General features: G+C 34.2%; 2 protein-coding genes across 2 annotated transcripts in view; both read left to right on the forward strand.

Moving 5' to 3' along the window:
- Positions 1 to 13127, forward strand: part of LOC109532849 (tyrosine-protein kinase Drl) — a 52449-nt gene extending 39322 nt beyond the window's left edge. Inside the window, exons 7-12 of the mRNA XM_048661218.1 lie at positions 2291 to 2456; positions 4614 to 4773; positions 4825 to 4971; positions 5147 to 5306; positions 6817 to 6953; positions 9644 to 13127. Of these exons, the coding sequence (XP_048517175.1) occupies positions 2291 to 2456; positions 4614 to 4773; positions 4825 to 4971; positions 5147 to 5306; positions 6817 to 6953; positions 9644 to 9755 (882 nt within the window). The 3' untranslated portion in view covers positions 9756 to 13127. The remainder of the gene's footprint in view (positions 1 to 2290; positions 2457 to 4613; positions 4774 to 4824; positions 4972 to 5146; positions 5307 to 6816; positions 6954 to 9643) is intronic.
- A 417-nt stretch (positions 13128 to 13544) lies between these two features.
- The window catches only part of LOC109532902 (transcription factor Ken), a 35849-nt gene continuing 22574 nt past the window's right edge, over positions 13545 to 26819 (forward strand). The window contains exons 1-2 of the mRNA XM_019898038.2: positions 13545 to 13779; positions 16037 to 16093. Coding sequence (XP_019753597.1) covers positions 16069 to 16093 — 25 coding nt within the window. The 5' untranslated portion in view covers positions 13545 to 13779; positions 16037 to 16068. The remainder of the gene's footprint in view (positions 13780 to 16036; positions 16094 to 26819) is intronic.

Below are 26819 nucleotides of genomic sequence, written 5' to 3' on the forward strand. Positions count from 1 at the left end.
AAAGGAACCAAGGTGAACTGCATATAAATCAAGGCTTTGGTTATTGAGCGCTGAAATAGCCTTTTTGATAGCTCTACTGGTTCTTCAGAAAGCGTCTTCAGAAGAGCATGGAGCATAAAATCTCGAACCGCGCAAAAACAGTTCGAAGTTTAAAAATTAATTATGTCGGTACTAGTGTCTTGGCTGGAAGAAAGATCAACCTTCTTTGAAATGAAGTTTCGGTTATCGAGCGCTGAGATCTCCGTTCCGAAATCATGGCTCATTCAGGAAATACCTTCAAAAGAGCATAATGAAAAATGAAAACCCGCGCACATGCACATCAAAGTTTAAAAATGCATTGCGATGGTACCAGTGTCTTCAGTAGGACAAAACTCGAGCCTCATCTGAAACAACGTTTTCTTCATTCGAACCGCCACTAGTTGCTCATAAACCGTCTTCAGAAGAGCATGTAATGCCAAATTGCTTGTTTACATTTATTGGTAATAAATTCATAAATTCTGGCTTTAAAAGGGATTGTCTCTGCATGCGGAGTACTTAACATCTAAAGCATCAAGTGTGAAATAATCGCTTAGAATTTGATGATTTTCTCTTTGCCTTCTTGAGTTATCCAGAAAAACTTTCCAGAATGTTAGCATTTGTTTCTAAATCTCACACTCCGATCAGTCCAGTCGAGCCTGCTCGGATCTGGCTCTAAACAATTAACCGAGATTGAGTTTTTGATAATAATTCTATTCAATTTAGGGTGAGGGAAGAACGTTGCAAGTATGTCAGGTGTTGATACGACACATAGGAAATTGTATGTCTGCGTTAGGGAGATCCTTTGCACAGTATAAATGAAAATGCCCAACTGATTGGCTGGTGGGTTTTGTGGTGTGGAGATTGCTAGGTTTTCATATGTGATAATTACTACTGGATTCAGGCTGCCCTCATTATAGCATTGTCCAGTATTAATTAAATGTTGTTAGGGGCTGGAGTTGGTTCAACGTGAATTACTTCCTGAGATCGAAAAAATTGTATCCCAGACAAGACGGGTTTGTTGGAAGTAGTATGCAGTACTGCGATTAAATTTGAATTATGTCAATTAATAATTAGTAATAATCTTCGGCCACAGAAATAGTCGTTCACGCGAGGTTTGAAGGAGTGTAATTTTGTACATTATATATGAATTGACATAAAGAATTGCGCCAATTAAAGTGGATAAACTCTGAAAGCTCACCAATGAAATCGCTCGGTTGTATTAATATGAAGAATGGCCGCACATTAAATAAATTTCACAGTCTAATCAGTAAATCCATCGAACAATGTGCAACATATGCTTGTTCCCACACGTTCCCAACCAACAGGTGACAAATTGACAAATAACCCAACGTCTGACAGTTTTATTCTACTATTTTAAATGGATTGAATAAATCGCACATACAAAACAATTTATCAAGAATGTAGTCTGGCACATGAGTAGTGTGTGGCAAAAACAGATTTGTCAAAAGTATTACGGGGCCGGATAATGGCCCAAGAGGATCCTTTTAAAAAATCCGAAAGTTTTCAAGAACCGAAAGGCTTTTATCTAGGATTGGTTATATGATACTTCCAGCAGGAAGACAGTTTAAGCTATAAATCGGCTAAATTGTTTTTCAACATGTCACAGATACTCACAAGGGCTTTACACACGACGCTCATTTTACAATAAATATTTGATTAATAATTTAGGGCTGCCGTATTGTATACGGTTTTTCATGCTTGGGTGAATTTTTTTGAGGAGGAGTTACGATAGCTTTGACGATCATACGATGCTAATAATAAATCGCATAATCCATCAGAATTAAATAATATGTAACTGTCTTCTTCAGTTCATCAAATAACGTACACTTGCACTTAAATCACCCTCGATGTTCAAATGAGAACAACCATTCGGTAGTGGATAGCGAGTCAATGACTAAGCAGTCCGCCATATTAAACCCCTTGGGAATTTCGCAATAGTATTTACTTTAGACATTAAATTTCCCTCTTCCGTTGAGCTTATCTGTTTTCACATAACAGCACCCCTTAGATTTGTGCGAAATCAATCAGACACTGCAGTACAGGATTATATTTAAGAGGCTCTCCAAAATTAATTGGTTTTCGTTAATAGCCCAACATTTGAATGACATTGTTTGGTGCCTTTTCATTTCGGTTTATCAGTTGCGACCAGTCGGTTCTTTATTTTAAAAAAATCTCCCCCATAGCCACGTGAATCGAATGGAACATTAAAATTTTATTGCTACTCGATTTAGTTGAGAAGTACATTTTGCAGATAGCACACAATGATCCACGTCTGACTGATCCCTCCAAGAGGATTTCGACGTTGGCAGTACCACGATCCGCCATCCATGTGGATTCTCTTCAAGAAGAAGGAATCTTTGGCAAAATTTACCTTGGGAAGTACCATGAAAAGATTGTTACCATCAAGACAACTAAAGGTAAATTTCACTTCTTCAGCGCTAGGTGGCAATATGAATACGATTTGCTTTTGCCGATGTTTAAGGATTTTTTTTCCATTCGTTTTCCGGCCTTCGGGTAGCAAATTCCGTTGGAAGTGAGGTCAAGGAAGAAATTGAAGCCAGATCCGAACAAAAATTCACGAAAATTAATATTCAAAATATAAATCATCTTGACTATGGCGAAATAACGCTCAGCGTTCGCCACAGTTGAAATATCAGGACATGGTCTAATAAGAGCTTCACTTTGGTCATTTTTAAAATTAAATCATTAAAACTACTTTGCTTCTTGATTGTTGCTTGGGTTACAATTGTCGAAAATTCTGCGCTTTTTGGCCACCAAAAGAAGTTCCAGAGGTTTTTAGAATGATTACATAAAATTCTCCACCAGTTGGGCGTAATTTGGCTAAAATTATAATAATAAAATAATAGTTGATAGGAAATTCATAATAGTTGATAGGATAAATTGATACAACATAACTCTGTGACATGCCTTCATAGAAACAAGACAAGATTTGATACTTTTTGTATTTATACCCTTCYTTGCKTATTGTCATTGTATGTGYTATATTTTGTATTGTTTTTGCCATTCACTTTGTCCATACCGGTTGGTTGAATGCTTCTGTGGCAACAAAACATATTTTGATCTGATTTTGATTTTTGAAAATTGTACTCCAATTGTGTTTTTCAATTAAATTAATAAAAACCACATTACGCTGTGCAATCAATCGATTTAATTTTTTTGCACAAAAACGGTGCATCGCCCGTGACTCAAAAAATTGATTTTGATTTGAGAAAAACCAGTGGCGTAACCGTTTTTATTTTAAATCATCTGAAGATGTACCTGTGCCCACGCCACTGATGAAGTTAAAAACAACATTGGCACCTTGAAACGTATATAGTTGTTAACTGTTGAAGCTTGTGAAATTTCATGTAAATCTTTCAAGAGATTTACAGTGAATATGATTTTGGTTATAGAATTGCTAAATTTTTATCAATCGGAAACTAAGCGTTCTCGGATTAAAAAATGCAACACACAAACACTCTGTAGATAAATTAATAGGATGCATTTAAAAGCACGCCCTTTTCACTCAATTTATATGGCAAAGTACTGAAAACGTTAATTTGCCAAAGTGTCCTAGTAACTTATCAAAAAATCATTATTAACAAGTTTTTAATTCAATTGTGGAGAACGACCAGAAAGTGAGAAATTTGATTTTTGGGTCAAAAACAGGAAATCGTACCTATATTATATGCTGTTACAGACAAGAAAGAATAAAAATACAGAAATATTTACTGTGAAAATGTATTTATTATGTATAATTCAACAGGTAATATTTGAGGAAAAAGCCATTCTGCGATCCTTTAACAAAATCTCAATCATTTTCAGCTGGATGCACTTAATCAGTTATAGATTTAGATATGTCTTCTGACTTGAGGAAAATTATAAAATTCTCAAAGCCATTCGTAGACTTTGTCACAAAACCGTCTCCTTAATTACCATGTTTTAGTGGCAATCCCATTTTCTAGATCTCTTGCCGATTTTATTAGAGTTATCAGTCAAGTTTACGATTCGAACGTCGTAAAACAACAACGTGTCCTGGACTATAAAGTCAAATTTGACTTTCATTTTGATAAATGAATACCATTATGCGCACCGACCAATTTTTTCAGATTTCTCAAAATCCATAAAAGTTACAGGGCATTTCCATAGAATTAGCACCCATCAACCTTGTAAAACTAATACTAAAAGCTTTAAATGTATATTGGGACTACAGGGTTATTCTCTTTGAAAGGATTGCGAATTGTTGTATTCTACAACCGTTGTTGGATAACGTGTCAAGAGCATCGTAAATGCCTAATAATTCGTGACCCGAAATCTGAGCAACTTAAAAATAATTTTAACACATTTGAGATAAAGACAATATGTGGGATCCGACACAGCGTCAACTTCCGCCAATGGGCGCTTTTGGAGTTTGTGTGATCTTCCATATCATCTTCATTTATTAGCATACTTGTGATACTTCGAAGAATTAGAGCCGCCCGGACAAATAGGCCAGAAAGGATAAATAATGGCGGTTTCCAAAGAATAGCCCCAGTGACATTTTCTCTGACCATCAAATCCTTTTATTTTTACAGATACGGTCTCGAAAAGGTTGTTAAATTTATTTTTGGCAGAGGGTACGATGATGTTTGGAATGGATCACAAAAACGTCTTGAGCGTACTCTGTGTCAACACGGAAAATCCCACTAGACCTTTGCTGGTTTTTTCCTATGCAAGTAGAGGAAATTTAAAAAGGTTTGCAAGCATCTAATGACTTTTTCATAGAATTCAATTAATGATTTACAGATTCCTGGTAAACTGTCGGCAAAGAAAGGATGACACTACAGTTTCCACTCAAATCCTGGTTGATATGGCTATTCAGATTCTTCTGGGGCTGATGTATCTTCACAGCAAAAGTATTTGCTTGAAAGACATGGCCGCTAGAAATGCCGTGTAAGTAACTTTAATAAATCAGAAAAAAGGTTTACGGTCGGATATTTTCAAAATATCTGTTCAAAAAAACTGTTGGCAGTTGTGATTTTGAAGATTTATCTTCTCCAGTTTTCTGGTCCTAGGGCTAAAAATTATACTAATTTCGCATAATCAGCTAAGTTTGGTGTTTTCGTAGGGTCGGAGAAAAGTTCGACATAAAAATTACGGACAACTGTCTGTCCCGAGACATGTTCCCCAATGACTACTTTTGCGTTGGGGATAAGGAGAGCAAACCCATTAAGTGGATGGCTTTAGAAAGCCTCGTATATGACCAATGGACTCTCCAAACTGATGTGGTATGTATAATTTGTCATTTATTATACAAAAAACACTTGTTAAATCAAATAATTTGAGCTTGAAGTTTAGGTGAAAAATCTCAGAAGCGGGAATACGTGCTTTCGCGAGAACGTGAACTCGGCATTTTACTTCAAGGTGTTAAATTCTTTTAGGATTATCTCTAACCTGTGTGTATAAAATTACAAACGATAAAAACCGAGAGTAGGTATCATCTGAAAAGACATTGCAAACAGAACAAGTTTTCAAATTAAATTTGTTTATGTTTGACCTCGGAGAGATATTTCTCCGGGTTTCTGCACATGGGAAAGATGTAAAAAATAGACGAGGCGTTATTTGATTCTTTGTAACCAAGTTTATTCACCTTGATAACCTTGAATCATGTCTTATTCACACCTAAAATAGGTAGTCAGTCTGTTCGGAGGCCAGCCAAATATTTAATTTGCTTTGTTGATTCCTTTCTAGAATATCATTTCTTTGCTTCCTTGTGGAATTATGGAAATTATTTATTGATTTTTTTACATTGGCATTTCGAAGGTGTACTAGTGATATTCAAATTTCAATCACTGCTTAGTAATTTTTTCCCATATAATTATTTAGCCAGATAGATCCCAGAAATATACACTTATTATCGCTTTGTACATCAAGCAATTTCACAATTATTTGATGATGAAACATTTCATATGCTTGCCTTCATCCTCATTCGTCCTTCTATTGTTTCCTCAGCATCAATTATAAGAACATTTTATTCAGGAAATATTTACCTGAATATGAACAGTGTCTCGCTAAACTCCATGTCTCCACATGATCAAAAAGTGGTTCTAAAATGGATTAGATCGGTCACTGTATAGCTGGAGAACTAATTAATTATGCATTTTTTCCTCATTTTTTACATGAATTTAACACAGAAAAGTGTTACACTGGCTTGGCGTCATTAACTAACTGAAAGGCGCAAGATATCCTTGATATATCAGGCGCTGTTAGCTAAAGTGTAAAAAGCGCATCAGAATTATTTTGTAGAACAGGCTGCTTGTTGCTGAAAAAATTGAAAGTATGTGTTGATGTAGCATTTTCCGGCAATTAAAATAAAACGAGAACTTTCCATTTTTATCATTAAAAGTCGCAAATATCAGGATTTTCAACTCGCTTCTAAGTAACGACGAAATCAAACAGTTTTATACTTGAGCAACATAATGGTTTCATGGACACACATGGTGAATGATGGCCGACATAACTACATAATTCAATCACGGGATTTCTTTTGTATTCGGTGTTTTTGCTTAATCCTATCCTGCAAGCAAATAAAAGGTGCTTTTACTTAGCGCGAAAGAAAATTTCAAGGTAAAATGTAAAATAGTATGTAGAATTTTAGATTGGCTTCATCAAGACAAGCCGGGACATTTCGCATTCACTTTTAGAGTAATCTGGAGGCTGCAAGCTTACAAAATGACATTGGACTACTAGTAAATGTTACTTTTACTGAATTTTCGTTGTTCTTTCCCATCTTTTCAGTGGGCCTTTGGGGTAACTTTATGGGAACTAACCACCATGTGCCAACAACCATATGCCGACATCGATCCTTTTGAAATGTCCACTCATCTTAGGACCGGCTATAGATTAGGACAGCCCTTAGGATGCCCAGACGAATTGTAAGTAATCATTTAGCTCAAAAAGATCCTCCTAAATATTTGCAACCTAATAGCAAATACTTTCATCGCAACAGCTGTGACTAATCAACTAAACGTTATTTCCAATGCATTACTTATTTCAAGGTTAATATGAAATAAGAAGCGTAGGTACATGGAGAGTAAAAGATATCCGTGGGAAATGATGTCAAAATCCACTTTTTTGCACATTTTAATTCCATATTTGCTGATTACTATTCTGAGGAATATTCAGGATAAGAACTGTTTGTCATCATCACCATCAAGCTTGTCTTATAATAAACTTTTCGCAGGAATCAATCCCATCTTCTCTCGAACAGTGTTTTCTCAGTATTTAAGTAGTTCAGCCGAGCCAAGATCAAGATATTATGTCACGTTTTCACTTTCGGCTCGATCGTCAGTACTTTCGTTTCCATTCTCACATAACAGCGACTTTAAAATATGCAAACAATATTAAAGTGATTTTGAAATATTCTCATTGTTGTGCATTTGGTTTTCAATTCTACAATGTATCAAATTTCTTATTTAAATGGTCTGATATATGTAAAAGAAACGAAATAGCTTCTATTCTTCATGTGGTTCAGCCGTCAAGGGGCGATAAAGAAATAAAATAGCTCAATACGCCTAGAATTCTACTTCATTTTTATTAGGCCATAAAAATGAAGTCGAATTCTATAAAAGGTTGGAACGGTTTAGAACTTTTCCTTGCTTCAACCGACGATATCTTAGAGATTAGGTCGAAAAAACCCATCAAGCTCAAAAAACATAAATCTAAAGTTACTGCAACTTTTCGCAGAGGAGAAATTAAAATTGCTTGAAACGAGGAATAGCGAATTCATAGAAAAACACGTTAGACCCTTCAGAGAATCGGCCTTTGAACGGTCACGATTCTTAATCTGCAATGTCTTCCTTATTCAAAGCTCATATTTGCATATGAAAGAACTTCTTAGGTCGACAGTTATGCACTGAGTTCACCTGCAAAATACACTTTTGGTCAAAAAACTTTTAAAGAAATGCAATAAACTCATTCAAACACACTTCAGGTGCGAAGAAAGCGAAAATATTAACCCATTTAAAGTGGTCAAACTTCACCCGCTCAAAACGTCATTTTAGAAACTGGTGAGTTTTTCGGGCTTGGAAAGTTATTTCTTTCCGGCGATTTGCAAGCGCGAGCGCTTACATCTTCAGAGCCGTTTCCCAGTGAAAATGACAAATTAATATATACACACGCGAATAATCGCAAAAAACGTTTTTAAGGTTTTGTGGCGATAGTGGAAAATAATTTCTTCAGTCTTCCGACGTAGTTGTTGCGTTGAGCAAAACCGCAAAAAAAGCACCGCGAAAAACACACCAGTTTCAAGAAATGGCCGCGAAAACCTAAATTTTTTGATCATTTTGAGAGTCCGGATTAAGAAGCACTAAAATTCTCGAAAAAAGCGTTTCAATAGCAAATTGATTTCTCGGTGCACACAAAAAGCATAATAACATGTAAAAACATTAAAAATGCACAAAATTATTTCAGCGTGGAAAAAATACAGTTTTTTCAAATGTTTTAAGTGAAATTTATTGTAATGAAGTATGAAATAAATGAACAAAGTTTTCTTAAATAGATTTATTTTAATTACTTTAAAAAACTTAAACATGTTTTGCCTAAAACTGAAGTTTATTCTAAATAAAACCGACAAACAAACAAATGAAATTATTATTTCAAACACGAAATCACTAAATGTCTAGCTAAAAATAAAAAACTTCGTTCCACGTCTACACTTGTTACAGATGCATAACTAAATTTTGACACCATTTCCGAATCCATAAATGGGTTATGTACAATTTCTCCGTTTAAAATCGAAGAAATATCTTTCAACTGCTGAAATCCTTCGCTTTTTGATAAAACACCGTTTAGTTTTGTTTGTGGAATTTGTCCAATTCGCCGAGTGTGGCTGAGGCGAGCCCACATTTTAGGGCTGAAAGTCAATAATTTTTTTAACCGACTCCAAAAAGGAAACTTATTGTTTCCCCAAGGATTTTATGATTTCACTTATAAACTACATTACTTTTAATAAAAGCAAGATTATTGGTCAGTTCTCTGTGTTCTATAACTACATGACAATTTTATGGCATATTTAAATTTAATTTTGAAAAATTGTAAACATTTTATCACAGCAAAATTTCATGTTTCATTTATAACTCTGGAAACTGTGTTGTTATTTGTTGCTTCCAGTTCTTTCGAAAAAATTTTATAACTTTTGGTCGGAGCATTCTTAAGCACGCCAATAATTAGACTACACAAGTTTCGTCTGCAGTAAACCCAATGCTATTGTTACCTTCTAGTGCCTTTTTCTGAAAATTATTAAATTTTATAAACTTTTTTTATAATATAATAATTATTTTATTTTATAAACTAATATTTTTCTAAACTGGGCATTTGGGCGCATTGTTTTCAATAAATTGTTAGTCTTATTGAAGCAAAATTTATTAAAAAAGCCGCAAGTAAGCGTTAAAGAGTTAAAATCAAATAAGCACAAAAATGACAAAAAAAGCGTTAAAAAATCTGTGTCGTGATCGAAAAATCAAATGACGTATTTTGTACATTTCGTTCACATTAGTTAACAAAAGCTTAGTGCTTTTATTATTTGCAAAAAGCCGCACTCTAATAATATGGATGTGTTTTTCAGATACTCGGTTATGTCATATTGCTGGCTTCAGAACCCAACAGATCGTCCTCAGCTAAATCAGCTTCTAGCTTACTTGAACGAATTCTACACGGCTCTTTGCAGATTCGTATAAATCAATGGATGTCTATCTAAATAGCTTTACAGTAGTACAAACCGAACAGTTTTCCCAACAATTTGCGCTCGTCATAATTTAATGCAGCAAATCTTTCCAACTAACGCAAGATTTAAGTTTTTTCTCTTTCCTTTTTTTTCCTTGCCTTTTTTTCACTAAATAGGCGTAATGTGCAGCCTCCAGGCAAATTGTTAGTGGTGCTTAATAAATAATCAAACAAGTTATAATTCTGAAGCCTTGAGCAAGATTATTGAAGGCAAATTTAGCCGAACATCAGTATAATCTTCCAAACGTATATTGGGAGAAGACGGCTTGGCTTGACTCGCATAATAATCTCATTTCTAAATGCACTTGATGGTATATCCTCTTAAAGGAACATTCGCCAGTGTTTTAAAGATTATTTTGACCATGAAAGCTTCCGTTCAAAATACATAAACATGAAAGAATCTTAAGATAATGGGAACTTGATTTGCTGTTACCTTGGTTTAAAATTCTTAACTGCTTTTCCATTAATTAAGTGTAATTTTGCTTTTTTTACGTCGAAATCATCAGCAAAAATGATTGGCGCAATAGGAGGAACTGCAAACTGAAGTAATCGTTTTGACATTAAAACATATCTTCGCTTATGTGCAATTAGATTTGTGTAAATATGATTGAAAGGTTTGCACAAGGTGATATCTTCGGTTATTGTTATCTGCATGTAGGTATTTTGTGCAAATCAGATTTTGCTGCGTTAGATTGGGCCTCTGAGATTTAGTAAAATCTAAGATACTGCAAAACTGAAATATATTTCTCAAATAAAGACTGAAAATATATTTACATGTATTATATAAAAGTGTTAAATATAGAATTCAGACATTGCATTGTTGTGCAATATTTGAAGTTACAGATGCTCTGATTTCACACGGGGAGGATTAACAATTAGTGTTTGTACAGCATAAACTAGGTGTAAGACTTAATTGCTTATGGGACCTATAAACATTTCGTAAATCTCTTTTTACAACTGGTTTTCCTTAAGCAGGAATGGTACAATAATTTTAATTATAAAATGCCTGAAACGTTCTTATCAAATCCTTACCACGTGGCTGTATTCTTGCTACAATTTCCTATCCATGCACAAACAGCCCTAATATTTATTTTAGTTCTATATCATAAATCATGAAAACTAAGGACGTATCAGAATCTCAAAATCAACTTGTATTATGTGCTTTGTGATAAAGCATTTTTGGTAGTAAAAGAACAAACTAACATCCTCGAACTGCAACTATACCGAAAGTTACATCGGCAAACAGAAACAAAAGTTTTACTGCCCTGTAAAATTTACAAAAGTACTCGAAAACCCGGTTTTTATTGGGTATATAATTAACAAGTCAAAGAGGCCTAAAATGTTTGTTTTCTATTTATATAAGGGCTTTGCTAAAAATTACACCATTCTTATGTAAATATACGTTTTCATTTTTATCTTAGCCTGTCTTTCAGGCCATTTGTTGTGGCATTTGCTTGAGTCAACAGATACGAGGACTGTACATTTTTAATAGTTTCGGCAACTACCCTTTAAAGGGCAGGATTTTATTGACTTGATATTATAGCCATGACAAGGACATACTAATCAAATCAAAAAAACTTCAATCAACACTTGATGATAAGCTTTAATTTACACGAATTTGTGAAACGTTATTACTCCCCGTTAGTTAAGGATTATTCATATACATGTTTTATGTAATTAAATCATTACGCAACTCGATGGATTTGCCTATTTAATAAGTGTTACTAAGTGTTTTGTCTTGCGCAACTGTGGTAAAAAAACTAAAGGATACATCAAGCATTTTTCATTAAGCAAAAACAATTAATATAAAAACTACTTTTGAAGAAGCATAAATCTTCCATAGATTCCTAGTTCTCATTTTTTGCACGATTGCTTGATGGATCTTAAAACTTCCGAAAAATTAATCCAAACCAGCGGGATCAGTTATTTCTCCCCAGCTTCATGCCCTTAACAACAATCATTTGGCCCCGTTGTATATAATATTATGTATATAAAATTAACCACAACGCGCATGTTTTTCAGTATTATTGTTATTTAATATAATTGATAAACGTTTTGACAATCCCTTATACCTATAAGGGTTGAATGAATGGGACAACAGGGTTTACAATGTTAAATTAAAGAGAATCTAGGGATCAACTTTTTAGTATTAGTGCAACAATAAATGAATATTGTAAAGAATATATAAATATATTAAGTATATTTTTAAAGATAGGCTTTTCTAACGATAGTTCGGAAAATATATGCGGAAAGTCAGCAAGTTTTTCTAAAAATTCCCATTGCTAAAATCAGTCCACTTTTTAACGCTCATCTAGGAGTCAATTCTGCTTCAATTCGGAGACATATCCATGCTGTGCTAAACGAAAAAATCTAACTAATGAACGAACTGCATTACTTGATAGAACAGACATTTTGAACTGCGTCTCAACAGTTTTAGCCGAGATTATGTATCTACATTAGATTGAACAAGAATGGTGGTTACTCGTATCAAGCGACGACATTTTGAAAGAGGATTACTCGATAAGAACAGCCATAATTAAACAGAAGTGCACATAAATTAAAGCAGTTTGAGTGCTATCTCAAGGCATAATTTAAATGTTTTTCTTTGGCAAATACCAAGTTCCGAAGCTCCGCCTTATCGCGTTATAATGTAACCCGCTTTCGACTGGAACCAGTACCAAAATGATGTTTGTTTTTGTTACAAGGCTAATTTCTACTCAACATATGTCGCTGAATAAATATGTCTGGATTAGATCAACTAGTCAAGCTGTAAAGCAAATCGTTAATAGTATTATTGTCCACGGTGTTTCCAAGTCCGCTTGCATCAGGTGAAAAATTGCTAAAATCCATTTCCGAAATTGAAATTGATCGGCAAAATTATTAATTTACATTGAAATTGATTTTAGCTTCTAAACGACAGGATAAATTGCTTAACTTTTCTGCTAGAAGCAAGCTGCTTAAAGATGGTTGCTTATCAGAAAACTGAAAAATGAATGGTCATTTGGGAACTAAAATTGAATTAAACGAGCGAGTAATTTAGCGTATGATTTCAACAAATCCAATTATCGAGAAACGGTAATTGCTACCAACTTAGTATAAAACGCGCATAATCATTGAACGATATGGAAAGTATCTGCCTACTAATTAATAATTGTAATGGTTATACATGTTATAAAATGTTGTCGAAAATAAATGTCACTTACATAAATGTAACGTATATAACCAGATGTTAAACCTAAATGTCTTAAATGTTGAAACATTTGCTATTCCTTTGAAGGAATATCAAATTTGTATTTTTGGTGTAATAAAACGTATTGAACGTTAAAGGAATGTTCATCAGTCCCATGTCCCAAATAAAAAATTAAAACATATGACAAATACATTATCAGGCCGACTCAAAGATTTCAAATCACCTGATCCACATTAACCTTCAGTCAGAAAAATAATGTTTGGATAAATTTTAGAAAGAATTACTTACTAGTCAACAAGTTAGCAAGGGTAATCACAATCTGAACAACCTAAAGCCATTTAGCGACTTAACTCTGCAAATCCCAAATAAAACATGTAAAATTGAACAATTAAAGTGGCAAACAACGAAAACCGAAGATCTAATAAAAACATTTACCGACTACCATAAAAGTGAAATGACGTCCGCCATACTCACTACCATAAAAAATGCTGAACCAATGATGTGCTCCGGTTTTATCTCTTCGAAAACTAGGATTATAAGACACGGAGTGTTTATTCTACAGCCTTGGAGGCAGGCCTTTAGTTACGATGTTTCACTATTGACAAAGACATTTACATCTTCCTAAAAGGCTCGGCGACAAAAATGGCCTCACTTTCGAAAATAAAACCGAAAGTGGCAGCATCCTTCGACCGGTTTTATTATCACCGGAAGGCCGAAGAGTACGTTTTTGGCATTTTGTTAACAACCATCGGAACCGATCTGTTTATAGTAACGAAAAGGAAAGACAGGTATGTGACTGATATTTAACTTGCATCGAAGTTGGGTCTTCGCATATAATCAGAAGACCAAAAACCCTTTCCTAAACCATTGTATTGAGCGTTCACACTTCCAGGGTCGCCAAAAATTCTTTGTAACAGACAGTTAACGATTCTCAGATTCATTATTCGTATTGAAAGTGAAACACTTTGAATACCAATGTTCATTCAGTTTAAGGCCGCGATTTTTCAGATGGTTCAGGTCTAGAGGATGTTATTTATTGATTTTGCACTTTCGGTTGCACAACCCTTAATTTACACGCCAATAAATTACTGAAAAGCTCGTCAATGAAAGAAAACTGTCGCTTTCAATTCGTTAGTTTCTGACGTCATACACGCAATTTCTTCATCTGGTAAAAAAAGTATTTATAAAACAGCATTTCTGTTCAGAATTCAGGTCTTAATTCTCTCCCGTCACCGTCAATGAAAGAAAAAGACTCAACTTCCATTTCTGAGAATTTTTTTCTTCTCGGTCATACACGCAGTTTCCCATTCGGTCAAAAAATGTAGTTATGAAAACGCATTTCTGTCGTATTTTTTCAGAATTTACTGGGTTCCTTTTGATGTCTTTTGTATTTTTGTATGTAGGTATCGAAATTATTGTGTTGATTTTTTAGGAACCGTTTGCAAAATAGACGATTTTACAAAACAAATCTGACAAATAACTCGTTACAAAAAACACATGGAAGTTGCAACTTTTGGAATAAAAACTGGTTATAAAAGATATCAGTTTTTCAACCAGCTTTGAATAGTGATTGACATTCAGTTCAAAGCTGGGATTTTTCAGATGTTTCAGGTCTAACAGATGTTATTTATTGAGCTTAGGTTTGAACTTTCAGTTACACGACCCTTAATTTTCTTCCATTCACCTTCAATAAATTAAAAAACTAAAGTTCAGAAGCGCGCCAATGAAAGACAGTGTCAACTGTAGTTTTCAATATTAGAGTTTCTGAGTAGGTATGTTTTATTTTTCGTGTCGCTCATTCACGCACTTTCTTATTTTGTCAAAAAATACCTTTAATTAAATCCTTTACGTAATTTTTCACCATGTATGAGTTCGTTTTGACATTTTTTAGGTTTTTAAATGTAAACATTTAAGTTATTGTCATATTAACCGCTTTTTCTTGCTATTTTTTGAGAACCATTGGCGAATATCAGTTTTTACTAAGTAAATAAAAAAAACAGATTTACATAAAAGCAACTGGTTTTTTGAACTGATAGACGTTGCAACTTTTGTAACGAAATCTGGCTTACAAGATATATCAATTTTTCAACAAGGTTTAATTAATCAACACGTTTTTCAGTGATAAATAACTTTTTCATAACTTTAGCATCTTTAGATCTTGATTAGTTTATCAAGTCTGTAGTTGCGATGCTACCGGAATTTAAGCGAAATCAGATCCTAGTTGGACGTAAACCATTCTCCAAATGAGGGTACCTGACATGAAAAAACTCTCCATTCTCCATATAATAAATGATCTCGAAGCAATAAAAAAAATGCAGGCTAAGTCGTCATATTTATTCAAGGTTAATAATTTTGTTGTCGAGAAATTAATCTTGAATGTGACATTGAAATTATTTTTCTCTCTTTTTAAGAAAGGATTCAGGTTCTCGTTAGTAAAGAATCTACGAGGTTCGAGGAAAATGTTAACGAGACGCGCATTAATCGTGAAACCTCATTTTAGCAAAATTAAGCGCCTCCTCGCGGGAAATAAATCACCGGCTCATGAAATTTTAATGAAATACCTACTCACAAGAAGAAAAAATCACATTCTTCCTCAAGGATCAAATAAAAAATAGATACTTGCTCGAACGCCACACACTATTTTCAGTATTTCCACAGCAGAAAGCGAAATTCAATAAATAACTGAAAAATATTGAAATGGCTTGATCCTCCCTGGTATCCGCTATCCTTATAGATCACCTATTAAAAGCCCAGAGTAAAAAAACTAGAGCCTCGTTTATGAATAAGCAAATCCAGCCAACTTAATTATTACATAATTGATATCTAATGAATTTGTACAGCAGCCAACAAGAAGTATGCGGAAGAACGAACCAACTTTTGATACAGATTGCAAATTAGTTTCGTTTTTAAATAGATTATTGTAGGTGAACGGGTCTTTTGGAGATTTGCAAGGCCTTGAAATATCCGCATGTAGCTCAAATTTTGTTCGCACATGTTTTCCAAATATTCGTCCAAGATAGAAGCTGATTAAATTATCGTTTCCAGAAAAGTTCAGAACGAGTTTGCCCAATTCGACAATGCAAGATGAAACTAGGAAGACTGGTAAGTAAATTTTGCGCTCCAAAATATTTTGATTATTTGTATTTGATAGGGCAAAGTTCGATACAATGTAAGTGAGGTTGAATTGTTATCGAGCAATTTCCAATTAAATACTTCGTAACTTCATTGATCAGGCTTGATTATTATTTAGATTTGTTCAAAATGCATTAAAGCGTTTATGCTAATTAAAGGCGTTCATAAATATTTAAATTGGATTGGCCTTTTGAACCCTTTAAGAAATAGCTCAATTGGTTTTCTAGTTCTTGTCCAGCTGAGTGTAGAACAGCCCACAATCCAGTGAAGCAGTTAGGTATATTTTTCATTCAAAATTTGCTGTTTGGAAACAGTTCCGAATGTTGAAAAATTCAATGAGAAAAGTAACAAGTTGTCAATATAATTTACCATCGGTATCAAATTAAAAATCCAAACTAATCCACTTCACTGAAAGTCACTTTCAAGTGATATTGAAGGAAGAATGTTGGTGGCATGACCTTAAGATCAATGCCAAAATTGATCCTATAAGTAGGAATTAAAAATGTTATGTGTGGACCCTCAAAAATATCAAGGATGTCGGTACTGATGTGAAAAAGATGACCATTAGAAGCAGAATCGTGCAAAAACCACCTGTTACGCCAGTGTCTAACCTTGATAATTGGTATTAAGTAACGTTCACAACGAAAACATTACAAACCCGGTACGTAATCTCAATTGTTGTTTCATATAGAAAGGTATAACACGTATAGAAGGTTCTTATATTTAAATTCCAACGCTGCTAATAAATATTTACATAAAAGAGAATGCTGTGCGCTGACAGGATTCAGTAAAAATAACTTTTTTTAAGCGCTCTGAATGGGTACGAATCATGCCTCAAGGTTATTTTCTAAACAAAAGTGTAAGCTCAACATTCACTTGCTACCTTGGTGTTGTAATAAAATTTATATACTAGAGACAAAAGAGTGTCCCACTCTCAGATCAAACAAACCGAAATGTACGTAACATGGGTGTCATAAAAACGAACATGTAAAATGCCTTAACGTTTCTCGCAACCATTAGATGAAACACAAGTGCGAACTAAGTTTCAATTAAAAAAACGTTAAAGGGAAGCCGAGAAAAGTCTAAATACAAGAACTGGGCCCTGAAGAGTGCGATTTCCAAAAACTCTATTAGCTAGAACGTTACAAATATAGGACGAGTTATGTAAAGCTACTGGCAAACAATAATTTACGTAATTTCACACTTGACATTATTTTTTTAAAACGTGCGCTCTGTTAGTAAGTGGAAGAATAAAGGCTGAATTATTGAACCTTTGTGTATTACAATTCTGGCGACGGAAATAACGCAATATTAAGCAATTTAAAAGAAATTGTCTGTGTACTAAATTTATTTAAGGTTTAAGGAGGTTAACAATGAGAGAACGCCTACAGGGATATTATACAGGGTTATTCACGCTAGGCGACACGGAATTTTTATATATTTGAGTTTTTTGCTGAAAATAGGCACATATTTTTAAAGATTAGTTTCTCAACAATTGTGTTTTGCGACTTCTAATGGCTACAATGTTGTCGCAAAATAACGAAAAGTTAACCAACACAGAAAGAATTAGAAATGTTCAGCTTCAGTTTTAGCTTCAACATGCGCAAAAAATTGTCACTGCAATACCAAAAAGTTGATTTTTTCAACACTACTTTGTAAATAAACGAGATCAGCGAAAAACTCAAAAGCTTTTTCTTGATACGAGCTCTATCTTAATGGCTGTGATGTTGAAATACAAAAAAGATGTTTTTTCAAACTGAGACCATGTAGAACTTCCACGAATTGTGCATTGGTTCAGTTGCCACTCGGTAGAAACTTTATGTGAACCAGTAATTTTTCGCAAAAACACGGACGAATCGAAAAATAATTGCAACAAAAAACGCTTCAAACGGAAATCAAATCAAAACTTGCGAGTTCTTAGACCGTCGTACATTTCGGGTTCTTAGGCATCTTCAGAGGTGGTTTGCTTGAGAGCTTTCACTGATCAGTCGAGTCCCTATCGAATCTCTATTTAGAAATCAAATCGTTCTCAGCGAACAGAATTTATTATCCAGTTCGAAATTTGTCCGTGTAACGTTTATTTTCTTGAAAATTATCCGGCTTCTAGTAGTGAAACACTAAAACGAGGTTCCGTTTTCCTTTTTTCGATCTAAAAATCCGAATAACTTACCAGTTTCAAGCAATGGCCACAAAATTTTACCATTTTTCGTAAAAAAATCCGTCGTTAAAAGTCCGACAAATTAACAAGTTTCAAGCAATGGCCGCGAAAGCTTTTTAACTTGGGTATTACAGTGGGACGCACTATATTTTATGAAGAAAATAGACGTAAGTTTCAGTTTCCTTGCTGAATAGGTTTCCTCGCCTTTTTAGGAAAATTTTGATTTTTGTACATTTGGTAAAACTGCCGAAACTGGGTGATTAACAATGGCTTCCGTGTGCTTGCATTACTTCAGTCCTTTATTATCGTCTAACTTCATATATGAAAATGGAAGAAACGCATATTGGCTAATGAAATTAAGTTTGATTAAATACTTAGGGCGGGTCTAAAATCAGGACATACGCCTGTAAACGCACCAAATTCGAAAGCGACATTCTAAACACTCAGAGAAAATGTTGAATTAACATTTAAACGCCCAATTAAACCCTAAAGTCGCTGTCGAAACGGCGCAAAATATGTGGAAATCACAGTGTTGTGTGGTGTTTCAATGAATTGTATTGATTTCACAATCTAAACACATAATCACTCCCCAAAATCACAGACCAATTGATCCAGTTGCGCTAAATTCACAGTCCAAACCCAAAATTATTGGGTGAATCCTGAATGATTAGAATTGAATAAAAATCAGACGACACTTAAATAATTGGACGTACGTCGGAGGAAGCACTCTTGTTTCTTGAACTCAAATTTTAGACCTAACTGAAAATGATCTAAAGGCAATTGAAATTGAATTTTCTACCAGTTTATCAGGCGAATATATCTCAAATAACAGCACATTCTACTAAAACGCAATAGAGGAAGTAATTGTACCGAAATGTGTAGCTCTAATTTGCAAGCAGTTACAATTCGCGAAATGGGCACAGTTACTATTTTTTAAATTAGCCAAACTATAAATATAAACTATTTCAATTTCAGGCTTTTCGCTTTTGTATGAAATAAAACACTTTATGTAACAGACGTTAAACAGATTAATCAGAAGGTTTGGCTCGAAAATTCCTCAGGTTGTAACCAATTCGAAAGGTGACCACAATTACAGTACTATTGAGTTTTCTTCTGCTACTTACGATGAAATTTTCCTAAAATTAATTCCGTTGTATGTTCTTCAGCTGGAATAAATATCAACTAGGTGATCAAACAAGTTTGATTTCTTTAGAACAATATTCTCTTTGTATTTCGTTCATATCTTGTCATTTACTAGAACAAATTGAATATTTGCTACTTTATGCAGCTGAGTTGAATTCATAAAAGCACTGGTGCGAGACCACATGTCACCATAAGACAAATTACGTGTCAAGCATACCCTGTAGTTTCAAATAGCTTGTGAAAATGAATGCGGTTTGTGTGAAAGGTCGCTTTTATAATATAAAAGTTTAAGCAGGTTTGCGATTACAACATTGTGAAACCTATTGCAATATTTGACTTAACATCATTTTTACTGCAAGTGTAGATGCCAGAAAATTTAGTCAGGATGACCCGAATCTGGTACCAACCGATTGAAAAAGTGGTGATTTTCCGGTTATTAGGCCATCGTCAATATGAATTTGGTTCTGACGTTGCGCTAGCGCGCATCGCTACCATCTTCAGAGGTTTGTTCGCTTTCCGATCGCAGCTGAAGCCTTCACTATTTCATAAATGCAAGCGAATAATCACCAGCACGCTAATCTAAGCAACAAACTTGCGCTTAAATCAGATTTATTAATTACTTCGCTTTGGTACATATCTGGGCATGTAGCAACCAGCCAAAGCAAACCAAACGTGAGACATTAAAAGAATTCCTTTTAGTTTTTACTTTTACTTGCAATGTTAGCACACATAGCGTAGTATTTAAATACCACTTGCGCTTAATATCACTGCAGGAGCTCGCTTTTAGCGGGGGTGCTTTAAAAAAACCAGAGAGAAAGTAAATTGTCCTTAAAAGTGCAATTATGCAAATCAGGTTACGTAGTCTACTGCATTTTACTTTCAGAAAACCCTTTGAAAGCACAATATGCCGCTGAAATATTACTGTTTTCGATATATGGTGATAGCATTAATATTTAGATTTTTAACTCAGCACCCGCTTATACCTATATGGAAGTATTACAAAGGAACTTTCCACATTCGTCCGGGTACAGTTTAAATGCACGATATCTGGGATCATGAGGAGTTAGATGACAAAGAACCCATAATGACAACAAAAATATACGAAAACAGCAAAATGTTTGTCTTTTTTCCGACCTTAAGTTAAATGCGAAAAATTTTCTCCAACCTATATCATGATTTAAAACTGAAACATGTCATCCTTTCTTGTTCAACCGCACATGCCAATCACTTGGTCGTACTACAAGGATTATGTTTAGCATAAAAATGTTCGCTTCATAACTTTAATTAAATCGTTAAATTTATTCCTAATAATGTATTGCGTATTCATAATAACAACACGTATGTACATGTTTTAGTTTTTAATCATCAAACATCTTGCTCAATAGGTACACTTGTAACGATGAATTTTAATTATTTTTGCGTCGTTTAATCCTACTGACTAGTTTGCATATTATCAACTGGCATTGATGATCGAGACGCCAGATCTAGAGAAAGTAAAAATTAAGGACAAATTTAAGGATTAAAAATGTTTGCTCAGGAACCAAGTGAAACTGTTTGAAACGTTGTCGTCCATATAAAAAAATAATTCAAATTGTGCGATGGGAAACAAACGTGCGTTTAAATAATCAAGCATTGTTCTTTCTGCGTTAAAGAAAGTGTGTATTGTTGGTGAAATTGCGTATACAAAAAATTTGACGTAACAAGTTGTACAATAAGTAGATAAATTCGGATTACATAAATTGCAGAGCTTATTGGGAGAAATGTTTCAACAGAGGCAGGCTCCATAAATGAATGTTTATGTACAAATCGTAGTACTGTTTATTTTGTAATCAGTTGAAACCGCAGTTAATATTTATTCGACATGATTTTTGTACTGAAACTGAACTAATGTGTGAGAAGTATCCCTTTTAGTTGGATATTTTGCGTCAAACTGATTTTATTATTTATTTAATTCAACAGCAAGGTGAACCAAAATGTAAAATGTTTCCCAAAAAAACAGTAAAGTAAGTGTTCAAACTGCACCCTATTGGCTTGCGCAAGCGATTTTTAAATAATAATTTAGTAACTCTTCTTAGTTAGACTTGAGTAGAAGTTAGTCCCATTGCTTGGGTTATTCTAGTCCTTGATTGGCTTGCAAAAATTTATCGAAGGGATTTGGGTCGGGGTCGGGAAGTCCGGCAGGCCATTCTGTGGCTCCTGGCCTACCAATCTATTTGTTTGGGAAACTAATATTTAAATAATCATCCAGTGCGGATTCTGAGGAGCCAATTATCTAAAGTTCTGCATATTGAGATCAAATTGCGAAAAAACAGTATTCTGCCACTGTCCAAACTTCCATTTTTTTTGCATTTAAAGTCTTTTACAGGATACGAGAAGAACCGACGTTTCATCTGGACCTAGGTGATGTTTAATCTCGAACTCGGCCAATCTGGACACTTTTCAGTCAATATTAAGAACAAAAAAAACATGTTTTTCCAAGAGGCATCGTTATGTGACCTATGGGAAATTTAATCGTGCGGTATGCAGAATTGCGGTATTTCAATATTATCATATCATATATATGATATATATCATGATATATCAATATTGAGATTGCCATTATCGGTTGATTACTTGCCAATTTTTTTCATCCGTATGTACGTTCAATTTGTATAGTAACTTCACCTCAAAGGGTTTGTTGAAAGTAAAATTCAATAGAGTACGTAACCTGTTTTGCATAATTGCACTTTTAAGGACATTTTACTTTCTCTCGCGTTTTTTTAAGCACCCCCGCTAAAATCGAGCTCCCGCAGTGATATTAAACGCAAGTGGTATTTAAATACTGCGCTATGTGTGCTAATATTGCAAGTAAAAGTCAAAATCAAAAGGAATTCTTTTAATGTCTCACGCAGAAACCCGCCTCAACCATATAAAACTTAAATATAATTATTATTTTTTTAATTACACCAGACAGGACTTGATAGTAAAACCAGAAAAACTAAGGATAATTGAAATTTCATTGCAAAAAAATTAGCACTTACCCCTAACACTAAATATAAAAAACCTAAACTAGCCCAGCATTTTTGGGGAAAAACAGCAAAAGAATGTCATGCGGAAATAGGAAGTAACCAGGTGAGAAACACAAAGAATGGGAAATAAAAACTTAGTTCACAAAACCGATTTTCGCCTCAATTAAGACATCAAAATAGGACTTTCATATTTAATGAAAAACCTCTAGTTAAATAATTACCAAGACAGAATCAAAGCTTTATACATAATAGCAAGTGTCTATTCTTCATAAAAGAAACCGATAAAGCACGGCGAGAAAAAAAAGCAAAAATCGTAGCCACAAAATTTGGCAAATGGTCATTTAATCCAAGAACCATAACTGTTTTGGTTAATCGGTCATAAGCAGGCTTATTTTCTAATTTCAGCGATGAGTTTTACTAATAATTAAAGTTTGCGGCCAAAAACCATTGGCATTCGGCAAATTGTTGTCTATTACAAAACCATTTTGCGGTTACAACACTTCTTTCCTTTCAATATCGAGCAAAAAATGGTTTATGCTCATTTCGTCGATCTGCACTCGTCGGTGAATCACTGGTTGGATGATGGAAAAAGCCATTCAATCATTATCAATCACGCAGGTGTTAATTTTGAAGAAGTGATCGAAGAAGAACTCGGTTAGTAAGCTGGTAAGATGAGAGCAAAACGTTAGGATGGTAACGTTGGAAACTGGCAGGTTTGGAAAAACGTTTGCGTGCTAAATCGAGGTTGAGCAAAAAAATACGTTTATTTAGGCAATGGATTTAATTGCGGACTATGTTCGCAGTGCTTATTAACTAGCATCGCGTATAAACAGCAGTGTTGTCTGTTGCCGTGTCAGTCCAAGCAAGACTACTTTCACTTCCCTACAAAGCGGAGACCTTGAAAGTTTCAAACAGGTAAATTCAGTCTCGAGGACAGTCGAGCCAACACAAAACTATCAATTACTTAATACGAAACTTGCCTGTATTACGCCATTCGTTATTTATGAGATTCACATCATCAGCGTGGTTTTAATATTTTTTATTTTGAAATTGTTCGAACATTTTCGACTACCTGAAATCGTTTATGGCCTTTGAACGTTGCCTCAGACAACATATGTCCCCATCTGACCTAAGCTTTTACTGAAAATACTCGCACACAGATTTTCCGGCTCTCGTTGGCATCAGGAAGCACATACTTCAAATGTGACAAAAAATTAGGAAGTTCAATATAAGAGAAGATAATTTGCGCACATTTCAAAGAACACAAACATCAAAAAACAAAAAAAAGGCAAATTTCAAATTTGCAAAATTTTCAGCAAAAACAGTTCACACTTAAATCAACTAAGAACAAACAAATATTTTGCAAGCAACAACCACAAAGTTAAGTAAAACTGAAAGACCAAAACTATTAATTTTTTTAAATCGTTCATTTTGTTACATACAATATTTTTATGAGCTTTTCAAGGGTCATCAATGAATGTCTTGTTCTTGATGGAATTTGTGAGGGAATAACAAAATAATAAATGTAATACTAGGACAAGAGCATATTTGCCCAGAATTTGGCATTATGATATAAAATGACCAGGTTACGAGATCAGTACCGCAGCAGTAATAGCGGCAGGGAAAGTGCCCATATTTTACCTATACTTTCACTATCGCGTAATGTCTGGACCCCAGTTAATTCGAAATATCGGCCTCGAAATCGACACTATTATATAATAATCATTTTTAAAGTGTATACGGTCTTTGTCTTGCTCGGGCCCTTTACGTGCAAATCTGACAAACACGTTTAGAGAAATATATTTTGGGTTTTTCGCATTTGATGTAAAAAGTGAAGTATTCGAACGGGATTTCGCAACATAAGCTTGCAGAATTTAACGACATTCAAAAAAGCTCCGAAGTAGGTATCTGTGCAAACCCGCCCCAGTCGCTCGTACTTCTAAGTGGAGAAAAAGCGTAATAACGAAAGAATTTGTGGCATTGCTTGAAACTGGTTTTTCGGGATTTTAGACCGTCGGGGAAAACTATTCTTGATTGAAAACAAACAAAAAGAAATTCTCTTTCACGGCGGTATAAAAGTTTTAAAAATATTTCCTTATTATTGAGATGCCAAAGAAAAAATTGCAAGCAACATATGAAGGGAATGCTGGTATTTTGTACTTTGGATTGCGCATCATGTAATTAAATTGTGTAATGCCGAAAGCGCGTGGCAGGACATTTATTACAGCGTCCTTGTCCATTTAGTTTAATTACATATTACACACTTGAAATGGTAAAACTCCCTTTGAAATTCTATTTCAACTACTTCAAACCTGCAAATTAGAATTGACTACAAAAATAGGCGGTTTTTTAAATTTGTAATTCCGATATAATATTTACACAGTTTTATACTCAGAAAATTGTTTTCCTTCCTGACTGGTGTTCGTTTTCGAGAATCCTGGCGTTTCAGTTCTAAACGCAGTGCTTTTTTGTGCATCTTCTGGTTTCCAACCAAAGCCTGTTAAACTTGGCAAGTGGTGTTAAAATTTCAAACAGTATGGAAAATGCCTGAAAAAGTAGAAACATTACAAATAATGCAACAACAAAAAACTGAAAAAAAAGTGCAGGATTCTTATGATTGGCAATTGAATGAATGTATTTTTTATCACGCTTAACGATTTTCAATAAAGCCGCTGCTGCTTTCAAAGCAAAGCGATCCATTTGTGGCTTCCGCTAAAAAAATATTCCCAAGTTTGATTATTTATTGAAAAAGCCCAAGCTGATTTACAGCCGACTATTAAATTTAATGTGATATACCGATAATTTGAGTTAAAAAATAATCACCCAATCAAACATTACTATAATCAATTCCAAAGGATCATATTATGCAAATTTGCAAGAATCTGGAATTTATCTGAAAAATAAATTGCTTCATTACGAAATGCAGTAGACACAAAATCTTGAACGATCATTCTCTCATATATTTTCCAGTATTGCAGAGCAGATTTTTTCCAATTTGTTCCTATGTAAGATTCATCTTTCGATGAAACAGCCGAGTTCATCCGCTTCTGGGCATGTGAGGAATTCTTGAATGTCTGGATGCAAAAACTATCAGAACTTTTTATTTGGTAGCTGGAATCGATTGAATTTTTTGTAAAATGTAGCATCCATAGCTTTTGCGCAAAAAATTCGTCGTAAAATTTAAACGTCGTTGTAAGCGATAATGTGCTTTTATAATCAAGAAATTGTCAAGGGTTTCATCATTTTTAACTCACCGACATTAGGAAAGTCTTAGGCCCGGTAGTCTTTTCGAAGCGGTTTCGTCCGAATTGCGTTCATCAGAACTATCACGAAAAGAAGAAGCGAGTTTTTAGCAAAATATGGCCCTGACGTAGGAACAAATACACTGCAAGTTTGATTTAAAAAAAAGCTTTTTTACTGTTAAATTTTAAAAATGTCAAGCGAGGATTGATGCATCAACTCAAAAAAACACAGTTGATTCCAGCTACCGAATAAAAAGTTCTGCTGGTTGTTATACCAAGACTCTTGCCCAAAGCGGATAAACTCGGTTGCTTCAACGACCTTAGTCTTGCATAGGAACAAATTCGCAGCTCGTTTTATTTAAATCTTCTTACCATTCCCCCGATATTAAAAAAAATATATTTTTGAAAAATTTTGACTATCAATTGCAGGGGAGCCAGACATTTTTTCTTAGTAAAAGTAAGGTCAGATCGTCTTCTTTTGACTTCAGTAGCCTTTTGAACATAATTCGTTTAAATGTAGATAAGTTCTATATTGTTGAGACGGATTCATTTTTTTACAAACTTCTTTTTGGGTATTTCGCCTCAAAAATGTTTGTCTTTAAAAAAGACAGAATTTCCTCACGTCTTTTATTACAGATTGATAAATAGTGCTCCTATTTCGCAATAAGAACGAATTATTTATCAAAAAGTAATCAAGAACTATCACCTAGAGGGTATCCTGCCACACACTTAGGATCAAGCTGTAAGAGAAAATTCCAATTAGTAAAGAAATTAATTTGAAAAATTACCTTGACGTTTCGATAGCTATTTTGTGCTATCGTTGTCAATAGAACCTAAATGAACCTAAAAAAGAGTATGTTAATAAATTGTGTAACAATAGTAGGATAATACAGTATACGAAAATTCGAAAATTATTATTATTCCAAATTCTTTTATTGAAAAATATTTTAACGAAATTGAATTCCCACCAACAAAACAAAATCAAAATAAATCTATTACAAACCTTTTCATTCCATTTATTCCAGGACTTTCAGATCAAATTAAACGAGTAAGTAAAAAATGTAATATTAGGACTATCTTCAAAACTGAAAATACAATTAGAAGTAAAATTTCAGTAACAAAACCTCATGATATAATTGAAAATA

The sequence above is a fragment of the Dendroctonus ponderosae genome, unplaced genomic scaffold (assembly GCF_020466585.1).
Source record: "Dendroctonus ponderosae isolate FM_Combo_2020 unplaced genomic scaffold, Dpon_F_20191213v2 Dpon_F_20191213_1, whole genome shotgun sequence".
NCBI classification, from domain to species: Eukaryota; Metazoa; Arthropoda; class Insecta; order Coleoptera; family Curculionidae; genus Dendroctonus; species Dendroctonus ponderosae.